General features: G+C 36.4%; 1 protein-coding gene across 11 annotated transcripts in view; it reads left to right on the top strand.

Moving 5' to 3' along the window:
• UNC80 (unc-80 homolog, NALCN channel complex subunit) overlaps positions 1-22,564 on the top strand; it is a 243,086-nt gene that overhangs the window by 68,752 nt on the left and 151,770 nt on the right. For all 11 annotated transcript variants that reach the window (XM_030853253.2, XM_060301889.1, XM_060301888.1 and 8 more), the window contains exons 20-22: positions 309-415; positions 1,968-2,064; positions 16,464-16,636. In XM_030853253.2, coding sequence (XP_030709113.2) covers positions 309-415; positions 1,968-2,064; positions 16,464-16,636 — 377 coding nt within the window. The remainder of the gene's footprint in view (positions 1-308; positions 416-1,967; positions 2,065-16,463; positions 16,637-22,564) is intronic.

Raw genomic sequence — 22,564 nt, 5'->3', positions numbered from 1 at the left:
CTTAGGAGGTAAAATCAACAGGACTTAATGGAAGATGTGAAAGTTGTCAAAGAGAACTGTATGGATTACGGTTTTAATCATGCAAGAGGCCTGGGTTCTTTTTGTTCTGATTTAGTCATGTAATTTTATAGTCCAACACTGAATGTTTTTATTCAAAGCATGTACATTTCGAAGACAATTTGTTTTCACTTTTATTTACATCAAGTCATGTAACTTTCATTGCTTGTTGGGCACATGCCAACTTTTTTGTTTAATCCATTTGGGAGAAAATGCTATAATGGTCTAATTTTTTTTGAATTATTAACTAGGAAACTGGCTGAAACGATCCTCCCTCTCAGGCCTGGCAGATGGTGTGGAGGACCTCCTGGACATCAGCTCTGTGGACCGCCTCTCTTTCATCAGGCAAAGCTCCAAGGTAAACAGGACATTACTTACGTAAGAGAGTGTTGGAGTCACTGATAGAAAAATGTCAGGGCTGGGAACTGCTAAACACCTGGAGGGGCCAAATAAGGAGGAGCTGAAGAAATTCTCTTCAAGGTAAGTAAGTTTTGGAGACTTAAGTGAACTATGGAAACTAAGATGTCTTAGTATGAGGCAATCATAGAAAGGAAAAAAGTGACAAAAAACTATAATGCAGATATAGAGAGGTATATAGGTATTAATTCCCAGCTACTTTTTTTCTTTGTTTTGTTCTTTTGGCGATACGCGGGCCTCTCACTGGTGTGGCCTCTCCCATTGCAGAGCACAGGCTCTGGACTCACAGGCTCAGCGGCCATGGCTCACGGGCCCAGCCGCTCTGCAGCATGTGGGATCTTCCCAGACCGGGGCACGAACCCGTGTCCCCTGCATCGGCAGGCGGACTCTCAACCACTGCGCCACCAGGGAAGCCCCCAGCTACTTTTAATACATGTATTAAATCCTAACATCTCAAGCTCCTATCCAAGGACACATAATTGTATAGTGATTTCTTTTACACACACACACACACACACACACACACACACACACACACCCATATATTTTCCTTCCCTACTTTTCCTACCATCTGAACCTTTCTCCCCTTTGAAAAGGATTAAGAAGCTCAGGATGATTTTTCCCACTAAGTGCTTCTTCTGTTAAGCATTGGAGTAGCATGCAGTTTGGAAAAGGTCGTGATTCTTAGTGAAATCCATCTCTGATAAGAGTCTTCCCTGTGGCTGAGTCATGGCCTGGTTGCTGTAATTCTCAGCATGTAATAGGAGTTACATTTCTTTATATACAAATTATTTGCTTATACTCTTTCTTCTTTGAATCTCACTAAAACCAGTTTTCTTCTATCTCTTTTTAAAGTAATATTTTGGAGTTATAAAAAGATTATAGCAACCTTATAAGACATTTAGAAGATATATTTATAATTCCTCCTTCATATTCTTTTTACTAAAATTTGGCCAAGTATTTGAGGGTCTGTGGGGTCCATAGCTTCCTTGCTTTGCTGTAAACAAACACATTTTAAGTGTTACGAAAAAAACATGTTATTGCACTTTAGTTATAGTACACATTATAAATTCATTTATACTGGTTCTTTCATAGAGATTTGAAATCTTCTATTTGGCTATCTTTTACTTTCATCTGATTCTCAGTTGTGGTGTTGTTTGTAAAGGATGAATATGACTTGTTCATAAATTTGAGTTTGGACTTTATCAGAATTAAACTCTAAGAATATCTCAATTGCTCACTAAATTATTTTCATAGTGCCTGATTATTTTACTTTCAATCTATGACCAAGGCTCTCAAATTATAGTTATAAGTGATATCTTTTTTGGCACATGGGAATAAACTATACAGACTAGCTAACCAGATGTGGAAGCCAAAAGAAATGAAGTGACCTTTATATTCTAAACAACTTATTTTTCAAGGTAAAGGTTAGTATAAACACAAAGAATTTCCTCTGAATTGAGTTATCTGACTACCATCCTTTTTTTTCTCAGGTCAAATTCACCAGTGCTGTAAAGCTTTCTGAAGGTGGACCAGGGAGTGGAATGGAAAACGGGAGAGACGAAGAGGAGAATTTCTTCAAGCGTCTTGGTAAATGTCACTTGGCCTAAGAATTACATGCAACTTTTATTACACAGAACAAACATTTGATTAGATAAAATGATCTACTTTCTATTTCCTTTCATTTCTTATTCATTTCTTTCTCGTATGTGTTTTGTTTGTACTACTGTTTATAGCTTCTCTATTTATTATCAATTTGGTGCAACATTTATGGAAGTCCTACCATGTTCCTCATTCCCTAGTGGGCCCTGGGTGTACAAAGAATAAGACACAGACTTTTCTTCTGCTGTTCTGTCCCTTATTAAAATCTGAGAGTTCTAAAAACAACTCCAGGTATCCTTTTATCCATCCACCTATCTACTTAGGAATTCTGCACATTATATCCCAGACGGGTGGCTGGCCACCCTCTGAACACTTCCACCGAGGGCAAGTTTATTACTTTACAAAGCAACCTGTTCCAGAACTAGACAGCTTTCATTGTGAGAAAGTCTTTGCTTATGTGCTGAAAATATACTTATCCATAAATTTGACTCACTAGTCCTAGTCATGATATCTGTAGCCACACACACACGCACACTCATACCCACATAATGCCAGTTTCACCTATTATCTATTTCATGTTCTCTCTTTTGATCTCACTTCTGCTCATTAAATATTGTTGATTCCTTTTGTTTTCCTTACATAGGAGAGTCTCTAGATCCATCACCAACCTGATTCCATTTTACTATGTATTCTAATTAGATGATGTGCTTTACAGAATATGGTGCTTCAGATGGAATGCAATGCACTATATTTGACTTTAATCAGTGTAATAGATAGTGTAACTGTTAAGCTCCCAGGGATACAGCCAGTGGATGAACACAATTTAAGACTGCATTATCTGTTTTCACATCACAGAGTTGGTTTGTATTGAATTTTGGATTAACTTTTGCCACCTGTCCTTCTCATGAACAAATATCATGCATTACTTTGATGTAGCCCTTATTCATTCTTCATCTCAAAATAAACAAAATGTATTGTTTCATTAACTTGGGGGGTAGTTAAGTCACTTGTCCAGGAATTCTGAATCTTTTCTTCTCTACAATTGTGCTATAAAAATCCATCATGAGGAGACATACACATTTCCCTGTTTTCATCCAAGTTGTTGATATTCTCACAAAGCAGGACAAATACAAAGAAATAGCTCCTAGAGCACATGTAGTTGACTTTTATTGATTAACAATTTGTGGGTACAGTTTTTCAGCCAACCATACGTTTAATTTACTAGTGATCAGCAAGCACTTTCCTACTTTATACAAAAAACATCATTAGACTTTACTAAAAAATTATCTCACTGATATCTTTATAACTCTGTCGAAAGGAGGAATGTAACAGTTCAACACGCTGTCTTCTTCAGTAAACTACAGTGGTGTCTATGATTACTTCTGTGTTGTTTTTTTTAGTGTTCCTGCCTATCCAATTCTCTCTTACAGAATTTGGCTAGGACACACATCAGGCTTATTAGTCTATGGTTTCAAGAATCTTCCTAATAATTGAGATCTTTGTAATTTTCAATCCTCTTGTACTCTTTCCACTCATGATATTTTAGAGATATATCTAGTGTTCAAAACTGTCGGTGTTATAAAGACGTTTTTGTGGTGGTTCTTTGACAATGAAGTGTGGAACTAAAGTACGTTCTCTAGGTATGTGCTGTGTTAGCTGGATGTCATTTGACTAGTACTGTGATCGCATCTCCAGGTCATTTCTGTGCACTGGAGTGTAATTTGATGGAACTGAGGCTTAAACTCAGAAACTAGGGTCTTTCACATTTGGTGCCTTTTTAATGAAGCTTTTCTGTACTTTCCCATCTGTGAATTTTTGTCCTTAGTAGAAAGGATGAAAGGATAATTGAGTTGTTTACCCTCCTTTGATTTCCTTACACTCCCTTCTTCAAGTAATAGGTCAATATTTTTACTCTTACTCTTGTTCCAAATATGTTATTGTTATTGTTTCATAACATTCTGGATTTTGAGTTTTCCTCATCCACTATTCTTACAGATTTCAACTGTTGTTTCACATAGTTTTTATATTACATTCACAAATAGAAAAGACCTGATACAGAATATTCATACAGCCTGAGTCTAGGATGAGTTTGTGTCAGCAATACCTGTAATACAGACAGTCTCTTCCTGTGTGTCTAGAAGACAAAACGATAAAATCTGGGACTGATTTTGGAATATTTTATGGGCTTTGGACTGGCAAAAGAAGATGGCTTGTACATCATCATTCTTTGTTCACGATCTCTGGCTTGTTAAAAATTATAAAAGGTATTCTGTGAGTTAGCTCTTTCAGAATCTCTCGCAAAAGACAGGTATCTCCAGCTATTCTAAAAAACCAAAAGAACATTATCTGCTAATCTAAGAACATTGTATTTTGCAACAACTACCATACTTGGCCTTGTGAACATCTTTCTAACTTTGAGCCTGCTTTTGCTTATTTCTTTCTTTCTTTTTTGCTTTGCAATCTGTGAATAAATCCCCATCCATCCATTATAGATGCATTGTCTTTTTTCCTTCTCATTTAAATTATTTTCATTTAATTGCATATTTTCTGTTTCTTTCTTTAAAGTTGTTAAAGGAAGCAAATATGAAACGTTCTTACCCTCAATTTCAATGTAGTACCTGAACTTCACTGAGCTAAGATAAAACGCAATAGGCGATAGAATTTTTTCAATCTAAAAATTTATTCAACAAATGAAAAACACATCTGCTGAACATTTAACAGAACTGAAATTACATTCACAGACTTTTTTCTTCTATATTTTTCTATTCACTAAGAATATTTTGTTTTAGAAATCATGATGTCTCTATCTGAGGGAAGATATTTCATTAAAGCAGTGGGTTTTTTTTTTTCAGCTGATCAGCAAAACTTACTGAATATCTTCTTTGTGCTCAGCTCTGCCATAAACTGTATGGAAAATGCTGCTTAAAGAAATACTAGATTTTGAAATGCTCCTTTGGGATTTAACAGCTTTTTAAAAATGCATTCTATGTGAATCATACCTCAGTAAATTTAATGTTAAAAAATAGTAAATAAATGCAACTAAAACGTACTGAGACTAAAAAATTAATCATGGCCAAGGAAGCCAAGAGGCATCTTTACATTCTAGTAAGTTTATATAAAAGATTGATATAGAAGAGTTACCTTTTATAGGCAAATTACTTTTCAACATTTCTTTCAGTATTACAATACGAAATGTCAGCAGGGTACAACTTGACAATCAGTTTGTAACATGTACAGTGTTGATTTATTTATTACAGTAGTTTTCCTGACATAATCACTACCTTCAGCAGTATGTGAAGGTCTGAACTCTTTCAACATAAACATTCAGGTATTCTAGAGACACAGTGTGGCAGAGTGGTAAGAGTACAGGCTGGTTGTCACTAGGTTTGGATTTGAATTCTGACTTTATCACTTTCCGTTGCATGAACTTAGACTAGGCTACTTAACCTGTCCCTTTTCTCTTTATCTTTCTGTCTCTATTCTCTCTCATTCTCTCTCTCTCTCTTTAATTATCTTTAAAGATCTATCTTACATGACTGTTACAAAAAATTTTTTTAAATAAATTATAAAATATTTCATATAGTACTTGGCACATACTAAGTGCTCAAAAAGTTAGTAAATATATTGTTATCTATTAATGCTTTATAGATAAAATGGAAAATTTCCATTGTAAATAGCTTTTACTTACAGCGTGTTCTTTATGTCCTGGGCTCGTAGGAGTCTGCTGATCTTCTTACCTGTAATAAGTGTACATCATTCTGTGAATGATTCTTCACAGAATAGGTTCTTGCTGACAAAGATTGTTTTGATCACTTTTCTCTTAATTATTTATACTCTTTAACTGCATTGTTTCTGAAGTTCTTTCAATCAAAATGACACTTTCTTTAGTAATATTGAATACATTTCTTTTAGAATTAATTAGTTTGTCAAAAATATTGGAAGAAATGGTGGGATGCTTATTCTTAATGCTTCCTTTAATAAAATGATGACAACTGTTTTTAATAAATTGGTTAAATAAGAATATTTTTTTACCATCCGTCCTGTCTTATATATTAGTTCTATGACAAATTTAGAGTTATCACTTAATGTATCTTAAATCTTAATTATAGTATGAAATAATAAAACAACTGGATTCACTAAAAAGAAAAATATTACTTGGGATCTATCTTAAATTCAAGGTTTAAGTTTAGGTACTGTTAAGGTTATAACTTTTTTTAATGGATGGGATTTCCTGTGATATGTGTATCTATCAAAGGGCTATATATAAATGATTAATAAAGTGATATATAGATAGGAAATATAACAGGAGTTACCTGTTCTGATAGCTTTGGTAATGTCCAGTGAGTAAATAGAGTAGTATTTTGAAAGGCAGCTGTCTGGAAACAGCATTGTCCAAGAAACGTTTGTTCCTTATTTGTAGTTTCTAGCTTTACCTTCTGTATACCATTTGAAATTCTGTCTTCTGAATTTTTTCCACCTTTAGATTCTTCTTGTGCTACTTCCTTTTGCATTTAATACAAAATATGCTATACTAAATGGAAAAAAAATACTGAAGTTGTTGAATATAGCATTTTCAATATGGAATATTTGTGCCTGAAAAGGAAATGTACCCATAAGGAATGAAATATGGGAAATGTTGATAATAATATTTTAATTATAATCTGAGCCTTTTTAAAAAATTTATTTTGTTGAAGTACACTTGATTTACAATATTGTGTTAATTTCTGCTGTACAGCAAAGTAATTCAGTTATACATATATACACATTCTTTTTCATATTCTTTTCCATTATGGGTTTATCACAGGATATTGAATATAGTTCCCAGGGCTATAGAGTAGGACCTTGCTTTTTTTTTTTTAATTACTTAGTTTATTTCATTTTTGGCTGCGTTGGGTCTTTGTTGCTGCACATGGGCTTTCTCTAGTTGTGGCGAGCAGGGGCTATGCTTCATTGCGGTGTGTGGGCTTCTCATTGTGGTGGCTTCTCTTGTTGCAGAGCATGGGCTCTAGGTGCGCGGGCTTCAGTAGCTGTGGCTTACAGGCTCTAGAGCACAGGCTCAGTAGTCGTGGCACAGAGGATTAGTTTCTCCGTGGCATGTGGGATCTTCCCGGACCAGGGTTCAAACCCATGTCCCCTGCAGTGGCAGGCAGATTCTTAACCACTGCGCCACCAGGGAAGCCCCTGAGCTATTTTTGTGCTTATGAAAATTTTCAAACATAGACAAAGTGAAAAATGACCCAAGGGATACCAAATATCCATCGCCGACTTGCAATAATGGTAAAAAAATTTTCCAACTTGCTTCATCTTATTTTTTTTAATGTGTTATGGAACAAATTCCAGACACCATACCATTTCACACCTACATATCTCAGTATGATGCTGAGACATTTTAAAAGTTGTTGACCAGGAATTGGTAATTATTTTCATGCCATGCCATAAATTTTTTTCAATTTACCAGGAAGTTTTAAATTTGTATGCACTTAACTTCAAATTATATAGAGCAACAGAGCTACAAGGAAAAAATAGACAAATTCAATATCATAATAGGAGATTTAGCATACTGCTGTCATTCGCTGATAGAGGATACCTCTTTCAGAACCAGTAGACACCCCCCCACAAAAAAAAGTTAGTAAGGATATAAAAAACTTAAATAACGTAAGCAGCAAATTTGATTCAACAAGCAGATATATAGTCACTATACTCCAAAACTTTAAATTACAAATTATTTTCAAGCACAGTTGGAACATTTTTAAAACTGACCATATTGTACTATAAGGCAAATTTTAACAAATTTCAAAGTATTAAAATTATACAAAGTGTGTTTCTTGACTTGTAGTTAAGCTACAAATCAGTAACGAAAAAGTAACTAGAAGTTATGAAATACTACTTCTAAGTAACACCCCCAAAAACAAATCACAATTGGAGTTAGAAAATAAGTTAAACAGAATGATAATAAAAATATTACATACCAAAACTTGGATGTGACTAAAGCTGTGCTTACAGGAAAATGTATAGTCTTCTTTTTTTTCCAAGGTAACAGTAGTGGTTTTTTTTAAATTACACACGTCTATAAACTTAATAAATAGGTTTTCTCTATTTTTTTATACAACAGGTTCTTATTAGTCATCAATTTTATACACATCACTGTATACACGTCAATCCCAATCACCCAATTCACACCACCACCCCCACACCCCCGCGGCTTTCCACCATTGGTGTCCATACGTTTGTTCTCTACATCTGTGTCTCAATTTCTGCCCTGCAAACTGTTTCATCTGTACCATTTTTCTAGTTTCCACATATATGCGTTAATATACAATATTTGTTTTTCTCTTTGTGACTTACTTTACTCTGTTTGACAGTCTCTAGATCCATCCACGTCTCAACAAATGACCCAGTTTCGTTCCTTTCTATGGCTTAGTAATATTCCATTGTATATATGTACCACATCTTCTTTATCCATTTGTCTGTTGGGCATTTAGGTTGCTTCCATGACCTGGCTGTTGTAAATAGTGCTGCAATGAACATTGGGATGCATGTGTCTTTTTGAATTTTGGTTTTCTCTGGGTATAGGCCGAGTAGTGGGATTGCTGGATCATACGGTAATTCTATTTTTAGTTTTTTAAGGAACCTCCATACTGTTCTCCATAGTGGCTGTATCAATTTACATTCCCACCAGCAGTGCAAGAGGGTTCCCTTTTCTCCACACGCTCTGCAGCATTTGTTGTTTGTAGATTTTCTGATGAAGCCCATTCTAACTGGTGTGAGGTGATACCTCATTGTGGTTTTGATTTGCATTTCTCTAATAATTAGTGATGTTGAGCAACTTTTCATGTGCTTCTTGGCCATCTGTATATCTTCTTTGGAGAAATGTCTATTTAGGTCTTCTGCCCATTTTTGGATTGGGTTGTTTGTTTTTTTAATATTGAGCTGCATGAGCTGTTTATATATTTTGGAGATTAATCCTTTGTCCATTGATTCATTTGTAAATATTTTTTCCCATTCTAAGGGTTATCTTTTTCATCTTGTTTATGGTTTCCTTTGCTGTGCAAAAGCTTTTAAGTTTCATTAGGTCCCATTTGTTTATTTTTGTTTTTATTTCCATTACTCTAGGAGGTGGATCAGAAAAGATCTTGCTATGATTTATGTCAAAGAGTGTGCTTCCTATGTTTTCCTCTAAGAGTTTTACAGTGTCTGGTCTTACATTTAGGTCACTAATCCATTTTGAGTTTATTCTTGTGTATGGTGTTAGGGAGTGTTCTAATTTCATTCTTTTACATGTAGCTGTCCAGTTTTCCCAGCATCACTTATTGAAGAGACTGTCTCTTCTCCATTGTATATCCTTGCCTCCTTTGTCATACATTAGTTGACCATAGGTGCGTGGGTTTACCTCTGGGCTGTCTGTCTTGTTCCATTGATCTGTGTCTCTGTTTTTGTGCCAGTACCATATTGTCTTGATTACTGAAGCTTTGTAGTATAGTCTGAAGTCAGGGAGTCTGATTCCTCCAGCTCCGTTTTTTTCCCCTCAAGACTGCTTTGGCTATTTAGGGTCTTTTGTGTCTCCACACAAATTTTAAGATTTTTTGTTCTAGTTCTGTAAAAAATGCCATTGGTAATATGATAGGGATTGCATTGAATCTGTAGATTGCTTTGGGTAGTAGAGTCATTTTCACAATATTGATTCTTCCAATCCAATAACATGGTATATCTCTCCATCTGTTGGTATCTTCTTTAATTTCTTTCATCAGTGCCTTATAGTTTTCTGCATACAGGTCTTTTGTCTCCCTAGGTAGGTTTATTCCTAGGTATTTTATTCTTTTTGTTGCAGTGGTAAATGGGAGTGTTTCCTGAATTTCTCTTTCATATTTTTCATCATTAGTGTATAGGAATGCAAGGGATTTCTGTGCATTAATTTTGTATCCTGAAACTTTACTAAATTCATTGATTAGCTCTAGTAGTTTTCTGTTGACATCTTTAGGATTCTCTATGTATAGTGTCATATCATCTGCAAACAGTGACAGTTTTACTTCTTCTTTTCCAATTTGTATTCCTTTTATTTCTTTTTCTTCTCTGATTGCTGAGGCTAGACCTTCCAAAACTATGTTGAATAATAGCAGTGAGAGTGGACATCCTTGTCTTATTTCTGATCTTAGAGGAAATGCTTTCAGTTTTTCACCATTGAGAATGATGTTTGCTACGGGTTTGTCGTATATGGCCTTAATTATATTGAGGTAGGTTCCCTCTATGCCCACTTTCTGGAGAATTTTTATCATAAATGGGTGTTGAATTTTGTCAAAAGCTTTTTCTGCATCTATTGAGATGATCATATGGTTTTTATTCTTCAGTTTCTTAATATGGTGTGTCACATTGATTGATTTGCATATATTGAAGAATCCTTGCATCCCTGGGATAAATCCCACTTGATCATGGTGTATGATCCTTTTAATGTGTTGTTGGATTCTGTTTGCTAATATTTTGTTGAGGATTTTTGCATCTATATTCATCAGTGATATTGGTCTGTAGTTTTCTTTTTTGTAGTATCTTTGTCTGGTTTTGGTGTCAGGGTGATGGTGGCCTCATAGAATTAGTGTAGGAGCGTTCCTTCCTCTGCAGTTTTTTGAAAGAGTTTGAGAAGGATGGGTGTTAGCTCTTCTCTAAATGTTTGATAGAATTCATCTGTGAAGTCATCTTGTCCTGGACTTTTGTTTGTTGGAAGATTTTTTTTTTTTTTTTTTTTTTTGCGGTACGCGAGCCTCTCACTGCCATGGCCTCTCTCGCTGCGGAGCACAGGCTCCAGACACGCAGGCTCAGTGGCCATGGCTCACGAGCCCAGCCGCTCCATGGCATGTGGGATCCTCCCGGACTGGGGCACGAACCCACGCGCCCCGCATCGGCAGGTGGACTCCCAACGACCGTGCCACCAGGGAAGCCCTGTTGGAAGATTTTTAATCTCAGTATCAATTTCATTGCTTGTGATTGGACTGTTCATATTTCTTCCTGGTTCAGTCTTGGAAGGTTATACCTTTCTAAGAACTTTTCCATTTCTTCCAGGTTGTCCATTTTATTGGCATAGAGTTGCTTGTAGTAGTCTCTTAGGATGCTTTGTAGTTCTGCAGTGTCTGTTGTAACTTCTTTTTCATTTCTAATTTTATTGATTTGAGTCCTCTCCCTCTTTTTCTTGATGAGTTTGGCTAATGGTTTATCAATTTTGTTTATCTTTCAATGAACCAGCTTTTGTTTTTATTAATCTTTGCCACTGTTTTCTTTGTTTCTATTTCATTTATTTCTGCTCTGATCTTTATGATTTCTTTCCTTCTGCTAACTTTGGGTTTTGTTTGTTCTTCTTTCTCTAGTTCCTTTTGGTGTAAGGTTAGATTGTTTACTTGAGATTTTTCTTGTTTCTTGAGGTAGGCTTGTATAGCTATAAACTTCCCTCTTAGAACTGCTTTTGCTGCATCCCATAGGCTTTGGATTGTCATGTTTTCATTGTTATTTGTCTCTAGGTATTTTTTGATTTCTTCAGTGATCTCTTGGTTATTTAGTAATGTATTGTTTGGCCTCCATGTGTTTGTGTTTTTTACGTTTTTTCCCCTGTAATTGATATCTAGTTTCTTAGCGTTGTGGTCAGAAAAGATGCTTGATATGATTTCAGTTTTCTTAAATTTACTGAAGCTTGATTTGTGACCCAAGATGTGATCTATCCTGGAGAACGTTCCGTGCACACTTGAGAAGAAAATGTAATCTGCTGTTTTTGGATGGAATGTCCTATAAATATCAGCTAAATTTATCTGGTTTATTGTGTCTATTAAAGCTTCTGTTTCCTTATTTATTTTCATTTTGGATCATCTGTCCATTGGTGTAAGTGAGATGTTAAAGTCCCCCACTATTATTGTGTTACTGTCAATTTCCTCTTTTACAGTTGTTAGCAGTTGCCTTATGTATTTAGGTGCTCCTGTGTTGGTGCATATATATTTATAATTGCTATATCTTCTTCTTGGATTGATCCCTTGATCATTATGTAGTGTCCTTCCTTGTCTCTTGTAACATTCTTTCTTTATTTATTTTCTTGCAGTACGTGGGCCTCTCAGTGTTGTGGCCTCTCCCGTTGTGGAGCATAGCCTCCGTATGCGCAGGCTCAGTGGCCATGGCTCACGGGTCTAGCCACTCTGCGGCATGTGGGATCTTCCCAGACCAGGGCACGAACTCATGTCCCCTGCATTGGCAGGTGGACTCTCAACCACTGCACCACCAGGGAAGCCCTAACATTCTTTATTTTAAAGTCTATTTTATCTGATATGAGTATTGCTACTCCAGCTTCCTTTTGATTTCCATTTGCATGGAATATCTTTTTCCATCCCCTCACTTTTAGTCTGTATATGTTCCTAGGTCTGAAGTGGGTCTCTTGTAGACAGCATATATATGGGTCTTGTTTTTGTATCCATTCAGCAAGTCTGTGTCTTTTGGTTGGAGCATTTAATCCATTCACGTTTAAGGTAATTATCTATATGTATGTTCCAATGACCATTTTCTTAATTGTTTTGGGTTTGTTTTTGTAGGTCCTTTTCTTCTCTTGTGTTTCCCACTTAGAGAAGTTACTTTAGCATTTGTTGTAGACCTGGTTTGGTGGTGCTGAATTCTCTTAGCTTTTGCTTGTCTGTAAAGCTTTTGATTTCTCCATCGAATCTGAATGAGATCCTTGCTGGGTAGAGTAATCTTGGTTGTAGGTTCTTCCCTTTCATCACTTTACCTTCTGGCTTGTAGAGTTTCTGCTGAGAAATCAGCTGTTAACCTTATGGGAGTTCCCTTGTATGTTATTTGTCATTTTTCCCTTTCTGCTTTCAATAATTTTTCTTTGTCTTTAATTTTTGCCAGTTTTATTACTATGTGTCTTGGTGTGTTTCTCCTTGCGTTTATCCTGTATGAGACTCGCTGCACTTCCTGGACTTGGGTGGCTTTTTCGCTTCCCATGTTAGGGAAGTTTTTGACTATAATCTCTTCAAATATTTTCTCGGATCCTTTCTCTCTCTCTTCTCCTTCTGGGACCCTTATAATGCGAATGTTGTTGCATTTAATGTTGTCCCAGAGGTATCTTAGGTTGTCTTCGTTTCTTTTCATTCTTTTTTCTTTATTCTGTTCTGCAGCAGTGAATTCAACCATTCTGTCTTCCAGGTCACTTATCAGTTCTTCTGCCTCAGTTTTTCTGCTATTCATTCCTTCTAGTGTAGTTTTCATTTCAGTTATTGTATTGTTCATCTCTGTTTGTTCTTTAATTCGTCTAGGTTTTTGTTAAACATTTCTTGCATCTTCTCAATCTTTGCCTCCATTGTTTGTCTGAGGTCCTGGATCATTTTCACTATCATTATTCTGAATTCTTTTTCTGGAAGGTTGCCTATCTCCACTTTATTTAGTTGTTTTTCTGGGATTTTATCTTGTTCTTTCATCTGGTACATAGCCCTCTGCATTTTCATCTTGTCTATCTTTCTGTGAATGTGGTTTTTGTTCCACAGGCTGCAGGATTGTAGTTCTTGTTGCTTCTGCTGTCTGCCCTCTGGTGGATGAGGCTGTCTAAGAGGCTTGTGCAGGTTTCCTGATGGGAGGGACTGGTGGTGGGTAAAGCTGGCTGTTGCTCTGGTGGGCAGAGCACAGTAAAACTTTAATCTGCTTGTCTGCTGATGGGTGGGGCTGAGTTCCCTCCCTGTTGGTTGTTTGGCCTGAGGCAACCCAACACTGGAGCCTACCTGGGCTCTTTGGTAGGGCTAATGGCAGACTCTTGGAGGGCTCACACCAAAGAGTACTTTCCAGAACTTCTGCTGCCAGTGTTCTTGTCCCCACAGTGAGCCACAGCCACCCCCTGCCTCTGCAGGAGACCCTCCAACACTAGCAGGTAGGTCTGGTTCAGTCTCCTATGGGGTCACTGCTCCTTCCCCTGGGTCCTGATGTGCACACTACTTTATGTGTGCCCTGCAAGAGTGGAGTCTCTGTTTCCCCCAGTCCTGTCGAAGTTCTGCAATCATATCCCACTAGGTTTCAAAGTCTGATTCTCTAGGAATTCCTCCTCCCATTGCCAGACCCCCAGGTTGGGAAGCCTGATGTGGGGCTCAGAACGTTCACTGCAGTGGGTGGACTTCTGTGGTATAAGTGTTCTCCAGTCTGTGAGTCACCCACCCAGCGATTCTGGGATTTGATTTTGCTGTGATTGCGCTCCTCTTATCGTCTCATTGTGGTTTCTCCTTTGTCTTTGGATGTGGGGTACCTTTTTTGGTGAGTTCCAGTGTCTTCCTGTTGATGATTGTCCAGCAGCTTGTTGTGATTCTGGTGTTCTCACAAGAGGGAGTGAGAGCACGTCTTTCTACTCCGCCATCTTGGTTCAAGCCCCATGCCATAATTTTTTATCTTGTGGTAATAAAGTCCAAAGGTATCTTTTCCCCAAGCTTGAACTGCTTCCAAAGGATGTGTTTTCTAAAAGAACAGGTGCTCACCTCTTTCCACTAGTACATACTTTCATGGTAAACCAAGCTCATAATTGTAAATATCGCCCTTTTATTTACAAAGAATGCAAGTTATTAAAGTGGTACATCCAACTCTGGATCTGATTTTTAAATGCAAATTTGTGAACATTAGTGTTTATTAATAGGAACAGATTATTCACCATACATCTGCAACCACCAATCATGACCTGCTTGCGTATAGGGCACCTTAGTTGAGAGCAAAGGCTGCGTGGGGCCACTTTTTTTGTGTTGAGGCAGCAAGTGGGAAAGTGGGGCAGTGGGTGGGAGGTATCAAGGTATTTTTGACAAAAGAGGTGAGAAAGCCATTTCCTGTAATGGGATCTGTGACTTAGTGAGGACCTAGAGTTGGCAACATCGCAAATGGTGTCAGCACACATTAAGCCAAGCACTAAATCAGGGGGTATATTCTTAGGTGCTGAAAGTACATTTCAGAGTTATGGGAAGTAATTTGGGCTTGGTGTTTAAAACTATGTTCAATATTATAGCATTATATAAGATAAACTAAATATTATATATATACACATATATATGTGTATATATATATACATATATATGTGCGTGTGTGTATATATATATATATATATATACTAGAAGCTATAGAAAAGCTATGAGATACTTAGGTTTTTAAAAACGTACATGGGGTTAAAAGAAATGAAAAAAATGCTTTGTATTATTCTTCCTTAATGTGTGATCCTTAGACTTTCTGTATTAAAATCATGTGGCATGTTTGTTAAAAATATACATAGCCTGCAGACCTATGGAATCCATATCTCTAGCGATGAGATCTGATAGTTTGCATTTTAAGAAGCTCTAGACCGATTCTCATTCGTATGCAGTTTAACTATGGAAAAATAAGTGAGGATGAGTCAGTGGTTCCTAAACCTCTGACCACCGTGTGGGGTCAGGCTGGCTGCATCCTTATCATCTGTGAGGCTTTACAAAGCACACATTCTTACACTCCTCTTTCAGAGACTCTGGTTCTGAACTTCTGAATAAGATTCAAACACTGCTCAGGTAATTCTGATGCACAGGCAGGTTTGGAAATCCTGGCATTAAATGACCAACCTCTCAAGTCCTTTACAACTCTAATAATCAGTGATTCTTTGCATTGTAACTAAGATATCAAGATACTGTCTTTGATATCAGTTTTTTGTAACAGATCTGAAATTGCACAGTGATTTTGCATCTTCCATAAAAACAGAAGTTAGTTACAGGCAGAATCATCTTAAATAATCCTCTTAGCAGTATTAGAGAAGAGACCTGAAAGCAAAATGATCAGACCCTATATTTATCTATTTTTTTTAATTTTTAAAATTTATTGCTGCATAGTTGATTTACAGTGTTGTGTTAATTTCTGCTAAACAGCAAAGTGATTCATGTATATATATATACATTCATACATATATATACATATATATATATACATACGTATATATATGTACATTGTTTTTCACATTCATTTCCATTATGGTTTATCACAGGATATTGAATATAGTTCCCTGTGCTATACAGTAGGACCTTGTTGTTTATCCATTCTATATATAATAGTTTGCATCTGCTAATCCCTAACTCCCAATCCATCCCTCCCTCACCCACCCCTCCCCCTTGGCAACCACAAGTCTGTTCTCTATGGATCAGACCCTATATTAAAATAGTTATATAAGACCCCTTATTAACATATGCTATGTGTCATCAGATTCCTAAAAGTCAAGGTGTCCAAATCAAGCATTAGATAGAGAGGAGGGAAGTGTAGTTCAGGAAAAAGTTCTTAGGCCAACACTATAGAAAATGCATTGTTGAAACTTCAAAGCTCTTTTTTATTCTACAACCATTACACTCTCTCTCCTTCATTCCTTCAACATGGGAAAACCCCTACAGGTTGCCACAGTTTTGATGACCATCTGTCTTCCAACCAAGATGGCGGAAAAAGCAAAAACGTGGTGAATCTTGGAGCAATCCGACAAGGCATGAAGCGCTTTCAGTTTCTGTTAAACTGCTGTGAGCCAGGGACAATTCCTGATGCATCGATCTTGGCAGCCGCCTTGGATCTTGTAAGTTGTTGGAAGAATTTTCTCACCCTGTATCCTATTCCAGTTAATTCTACTAATGGAGGAAAGCATGAATCCCTACTCCAAAGCCTAACTATGGGGTTACATTTTTGGTCTTTTTTTTTTTTCTCAGCATTAGTGACAAGAGGAGGGGAAAAGGTAGTAAGGTGAAAGAAGAAAAGAAAGGGGAAAAAATCTTAGTAAATATATTCTGTACAGCATCATGATTAACAGTATATGAGGATTCGGGAATGAGACTGCCTGGGTTAAAATCACTCTGACATTTATTAGCTAAACCCTGTAAAATGAGATTAAGACTAATAATAATATTATGCCTACCTCCTAGGGTTAGTGTGAGGATTAAATGAGATATTAGATGTAAAGTCCTCATCATAATGCCTGAAATATAGCAGTTGCTCAATAAAGTAGGTCATTATTATTATTACATTATTAGTCATGTCTGTCATGTATTAGTCCTTTAAACTCTGTCTTGATTTAATTGCATATTAATTGAGTGAAAATATGAAGCAAGGATCAATTGAAATTAATTGCACAGAAGCACCTTGAACATTGTGTAGCCTTATACACATGTAAGAGATTCAAGAGTATAATGTGGATCTTGTTTAGAAAGTATTTTTGTCAAATAAACGAGACCCAGGTATGAGTTTTGAACACAATCTTTCAATTTCCTTTATTTATCTTCTGGTTTAATAAATTCTTCATATGCTATATATAAATACTGGGTACAAAATTCCAAGTAAATATCAAGAAGTAAAAGTTTTCTGTATTCACGTTTTAAGAAGAAAAACTAAAATAGACATTTTTACAACAAAAACCCTTTAGCCTGCCTACAAATGATCCCTTTTTATAACACATGAATATGTAACCACTGGCCACTCATATTTTATCTTGGAAAATAGTCCAAACCATTTAATATAATTCATGACATTTTTCTGTGACATTAATAGCTTTTGCTCTCACGATATTTAGTGACCAGCAAGGTATGTAGCTTCACTTAAGCTGAAAATGCAAATACCACTGTAATCACCCAGAATGATGACCTGTGGTTATTTAAGATTTTTCAGTCAGTTTCTGATTCCTGGACATTGGTCTTTGAAAGTATTTTTTTTAATTCCAAAGTGTTTAATGTGTACTGATATATGCTATCATGACTGTAAAATGTAGAAAGTCACAGGTCTCCAGGAGCGCTGAAGCAGGTGGCAATCAAACAATTAAAGAACAATGAGATGCCTGTCTAAAGCAAGAGAGCTGACAAGGCAGAGAGCCAATTTCTTGTTTTCTAAGTGGGAGAGAGGAAACCAGCCTGTCACTCTTTTGAGTCATGCATGGTTCTTCTTAATCACCAACTGGCCAGGGTTCAAAGCCAGGAAAGGATAGAGCCAGATTAGAACAGACCTTATATTTGGTACAATACCATGTTGACTCTCTCATTAAAAAATTATGTGAGATCACTATAGGAACTTTAAAATGTGAAAAATAAGAAATTCTGTATTTTAAACCTGATAGTTTAAATGTGATTAAGAAAGTGAAGATGACACAAACTAGTTGAACAATGGTTAAATACACAATAACTATGGTGCATTAGAACTTTATGGGTAGTTTATGCTACAGTGTTCCAGATGTACTATTATGTCCATCTTTGTTTCAATCCTAAAGTCACAGATACTTTGGAAAATTTTTAGACAAGTGAGACATCAAATTTCTCCAGCAACTGTCTGAGTGTAAGGAAAATGATAATAATGAATCATGTTACTTCAACTTACTGTTGAAAGAGAAAGATAGAGGCACGGCTGCCCATACAAATTGGACAATGATAGGATAATAGCATTTGGACGACTGTCAGTAAAATAAGCACCTAATGACAGAGAGAATGGATTGTCCTTCCCTCTTCTGGAAAGCCTCAGCCCCACACCCACAACTCTTTCAGAGATCCTGAGTGAAGTCTCCACATGAATGCATATCACATACTGGACTCCAAGCCACTCTTTTCATTCACGCATTTTCCACATGAGAAAACAAAAGCCCCAAGAGCTAAGGTGACTTTGCTCAAGGTCATATAAGCCAGTTGAAGTGAAAACTGGGCTCAGAGAAGAACCTTCTGATTCTATTCAGGACTCTTTTGGCAATACCGTATACTTTCTCTGTAAAAAAAAAAAAAAAAAAAAAGTTATTTAGGTAAATCGGAAAGAGTGTCTCTTGATACACTGAAAATGTACTTAAATATATATGGTCTCCATAATAAGGAAGAGGCAAATGATTTCTAATGGTCCAAAAGTAATTGAATCATTTTTTTAAAAAAAGGTCATGTGAATACATGATGAATTTATAATAGGAACATATAGGAGATTTTCAACTTTAAAGATTCACACTACACATTCACCCACTAAACCAGTGATTCTTAACATTTTGGAGACATAAACTCTTTAAGAACTGAATGAAAGCTATGGAGAGCTATGGAGAGAATTACACTTACAGACAAAATTCAGCCTGTAATATCAGAAGGTTCATGAACTCCCCCAAAACCCACCCATGAAACAAAAAATGGGAAGAACACAATCTCAATGTATTATCATTGGCAAAGAGAGACTCTTTAATAAAGTAGTTGGAATGATTTTATTATCATTGATGGTGTAAAAACAGAAGGAATAACTGCTTCCTACATAAAAAGCTTTTAAGCTTTATAAGATATGTGGTCATGGGAGAAACAGGAGGCTTGTCACAAAGAGAGTGATACATTTGAAAGTTTAAAAAATAATCCCAGTCAAGGGCTTTCCCTGATGGCACAATGGTTAAGAATCCTCCTGCCAATTCAGGGGACATGGGTTTGAGCCCTGGTCCAGGAAGATCCCACATGCCCTGGAACAACTAAGCCCGTTCACCACAACTACTGAGCCTGTGCTCTAGAGCCTGCAAGCCACAACTACTGAAGCCCGTGCACCTAGAGCCTGTGTTCTGCAACAAGGGAAGCTACTGCAATGAGAAGCCCGTGCACTGCAACAAAAAGTAGCTCCTGCTTGCTGCAACTAGAGAAAGCCCACATGCAGCAATGAAGACCCAAAACAGCCAAAAATAAATAAATAAATATATTTTAAAGTAATAAATAAAATCGTGTTATCAATAGGTTCTTTAAAAAAAATAATCCCAATCAAACAAATTAATACTGGCTTCTGAATGGAGATTATAAAAGTATTCATCAATATTCTTCTTAAAATAATCAGTCTCTTGGATGCTGGAATTTCATTCCCTCTCATCAGATGGTTCCATACCTATATGATTTCCAACTGCTATAATGCTTAGAGTTTTCAAGGAGATTTATTTCATGGCTGAATTCCAGAAAACATTTAAAATTTATTTTACTTCCTCCAAATAAGACTATGGCCAGGTAGTTACCAGATCACTAGATTCTCCTTCCTTCCCTTTCTGTTGGACCAACTCTGGCCCTGCTTGACCTTCTCAATCTTATTAATCTCATGGCAATAAATAAAATAAAGGGGGTTTGATACTTATAAGTGGTGTCTTGAAGCTTCAAAGTAAAGAAGCATTTTCTGATCACTATAGATGTCCAGTGATGAAGTAGATACATTGAGAAGTAATTAGCTCTTTGTCACTACACTGGACTCAATGGGGAAGTACAGGGAGACTCAAGAAGGGGGTGGTTAGTATGAGTTTCTTTCATATCTGAGAATCTTTGATTCTAGGTCAAGGCCAAGGAGTGTCCAGAGGTCAGAATCAGTCACGGTTTAAAGGAAACAGAGACAGAATCTAGGTAGACCTGGTTGGTTGAAAAAAAAGGGATAGGTGGTGATGGTGGTGGTGGTACTCATGGTGGTGGTGATGTTGGTGGTGATGGTAGTCATGGTGGTGGTGTGGTGGTGGCGGTAGTGGTGAGAGAGGTGGTGGTAGAAGATAACAAAAGTAACATTTTCATTGTATGTCATAGTTAATGAAGCACTTTCACATTCATTGTCTTATTTGTTGATATAAGAGGAAAGGGTTAAGCCAGGACATGGTCCCCAAATGAGGGTACATTCAACTTCAGTTTCTCAGGTATAGAAAAGTGAAGGAATTGAAGTCACTGGTGAATACTGGCAAGAGAACTGAGAGGAAGGAAAATATAGCTGCATGTCCAATATGTTTGAATCATAGTAACATCCTGTTTTTACCATCATTGTGCAAGTGTGGCAATTGCAGTTGTTCATACCTGTCTCTTTGGGTTAGGAGACCCTTGAGATTACTCTAACATTCACAAGTTGTCTTCTATTAAATGTATTATTAACTTTTGTATCCTCTGTGTTTGGTTTCACTTAATATCTGATCTCATCTGCTTCCTGACTTTCAGAAATACTTCACTTCTAAATATGTTCTAGAATGAATTTGGGAGTGTTCCTCCCTCTGCAATTTTTTGGTAGAGTTTGAGAAGGATCAGTGTTAGCTCTTCTCTAAATGTTTGATAGAATTCATCTGTGAAGCCATCTGATCCTGGACTTTTGTTTGTTGGAAGATTTTAATTACAGTTTCAATTTCATTATTTGTGATAGATCTGTTTATGTTTTCTAATTCTTCCTGGTTCAGTCTGGGAAAATTGTACCTTTCCAAGAATTTGTCCATTTCTTCGTGGTTGTCCACTTTATTGGCATATAGTTATTTGTAGTAGTCTTTTATAATCCTTTGTATTTCTGTGGTGTCAGTTGTGATTTCTCCTTTTTCATTTCTAATTTTATTGATTTGTATCCTCTCCCTTTTTTTCTTGATGCGTCTGGCTAAGGGTTTATCAATTTTGTTTATCTTCTCAAAGAACCAGATTTTAGTTTTATGGATCTTTGCTATTGTTTTCTTCATTTCTCTTTCATTAATTTCTGCTCTGATTTTTATGATTTCTTTCCTTCTACTGAATTTGGGTTTTTTTGTTCTTTCTCTAGTTGCTTTAGCTGTAAGTTTAGATTCTTTATTTGAGATTTTTCTTGTTTCTTGAGGTGAGATTGAAATGTTATAAACTTCCCTCTTAGAACTGCTTTTGTTGCATCCCATAGGTTTTGGGTCATCATGTTTTCATTGTCATTTGTTTCTATGTATTTTTTTATTTCTACTTTGATTTCTTCAGTGATCTCTTGGATATTTAGTAGCACAGTGTTTAACCTCCATGTATCTGTGTTTTTTACAGTTTTTTTTCCTGTAATTGATTTCCAATCTCATAGTGTTGTGGTCAGAAACGATGCTTGATATGATTGCAATTTTCTTAAATTTTCCAAGGTTTGATTTGTGACCCAAGATGTGATCTATCCTGGAGAATGTTCCATGTGCACTTGAGCAGAAAGTGTATTGTGCCACTTTCCAGTGGCATGTCCTATAAATATCAATTAAATCTATCTGGTCTATTGTGTCATTTAAAGACTGTATTTCCTTATTTATTTTCTGTTTGGATGATCTATCCATTGGTGTAAGTGGGGTGTTAAAGTCCCCTACTATTATTGTGTTACTGTTGATTTCCCCTTTCATTGTTGTTAGCATTTGCCTTACGTATTGAGGTGCTCCTCTTTTGGGTGCATAAACATTTATAATTTTTGTATCTTCTTCTTTGATTGATCCCTTGATCATTATGTAGTGCCCTTCCTTATCTCTTATAACAGTCTTTAGTTTAAAGTCTATTTTATCTGATATGAGTATTGCTATTCCAGCTTTCTTTTGATTTCCATTTGCATGAAATATCTTTTTCCATCAATTCACCTTCAATCTGTATGTATCCCTAGGTCTGAAGAGGTTCTCTTGTAGACAGCATATATATGGGTCTTAGTTTTGTATCCATTCAGCCAGTCTGTGTCTTTTGGTTGTGCCATTTAATCCATTCACATTCAAGGTTATTATCAACATGTATGTTCCTATTACCCTTTTCTTAATTGTTTTGGGTTTGTT

Source organism: Globicephala melas, chromosome 7 (assembly GCF_963455315.2).
Source record: "Globicephala melas chromosome 7, mGloMel1.2, whole genome shotgun sequence".
In the NCBI taxonomy this organism is placed as follows: Eukaryota; Metazoa; Chordata; class Mammalia; order Artiodactyla; family Delphinidae; genus Globicephala; species Globicephala melas.
The sequence above is the reverse complement of the archived record's forward strand: the minus strand, read 5'-3'. Positions and strand labels throughout refer to the sequence as shown.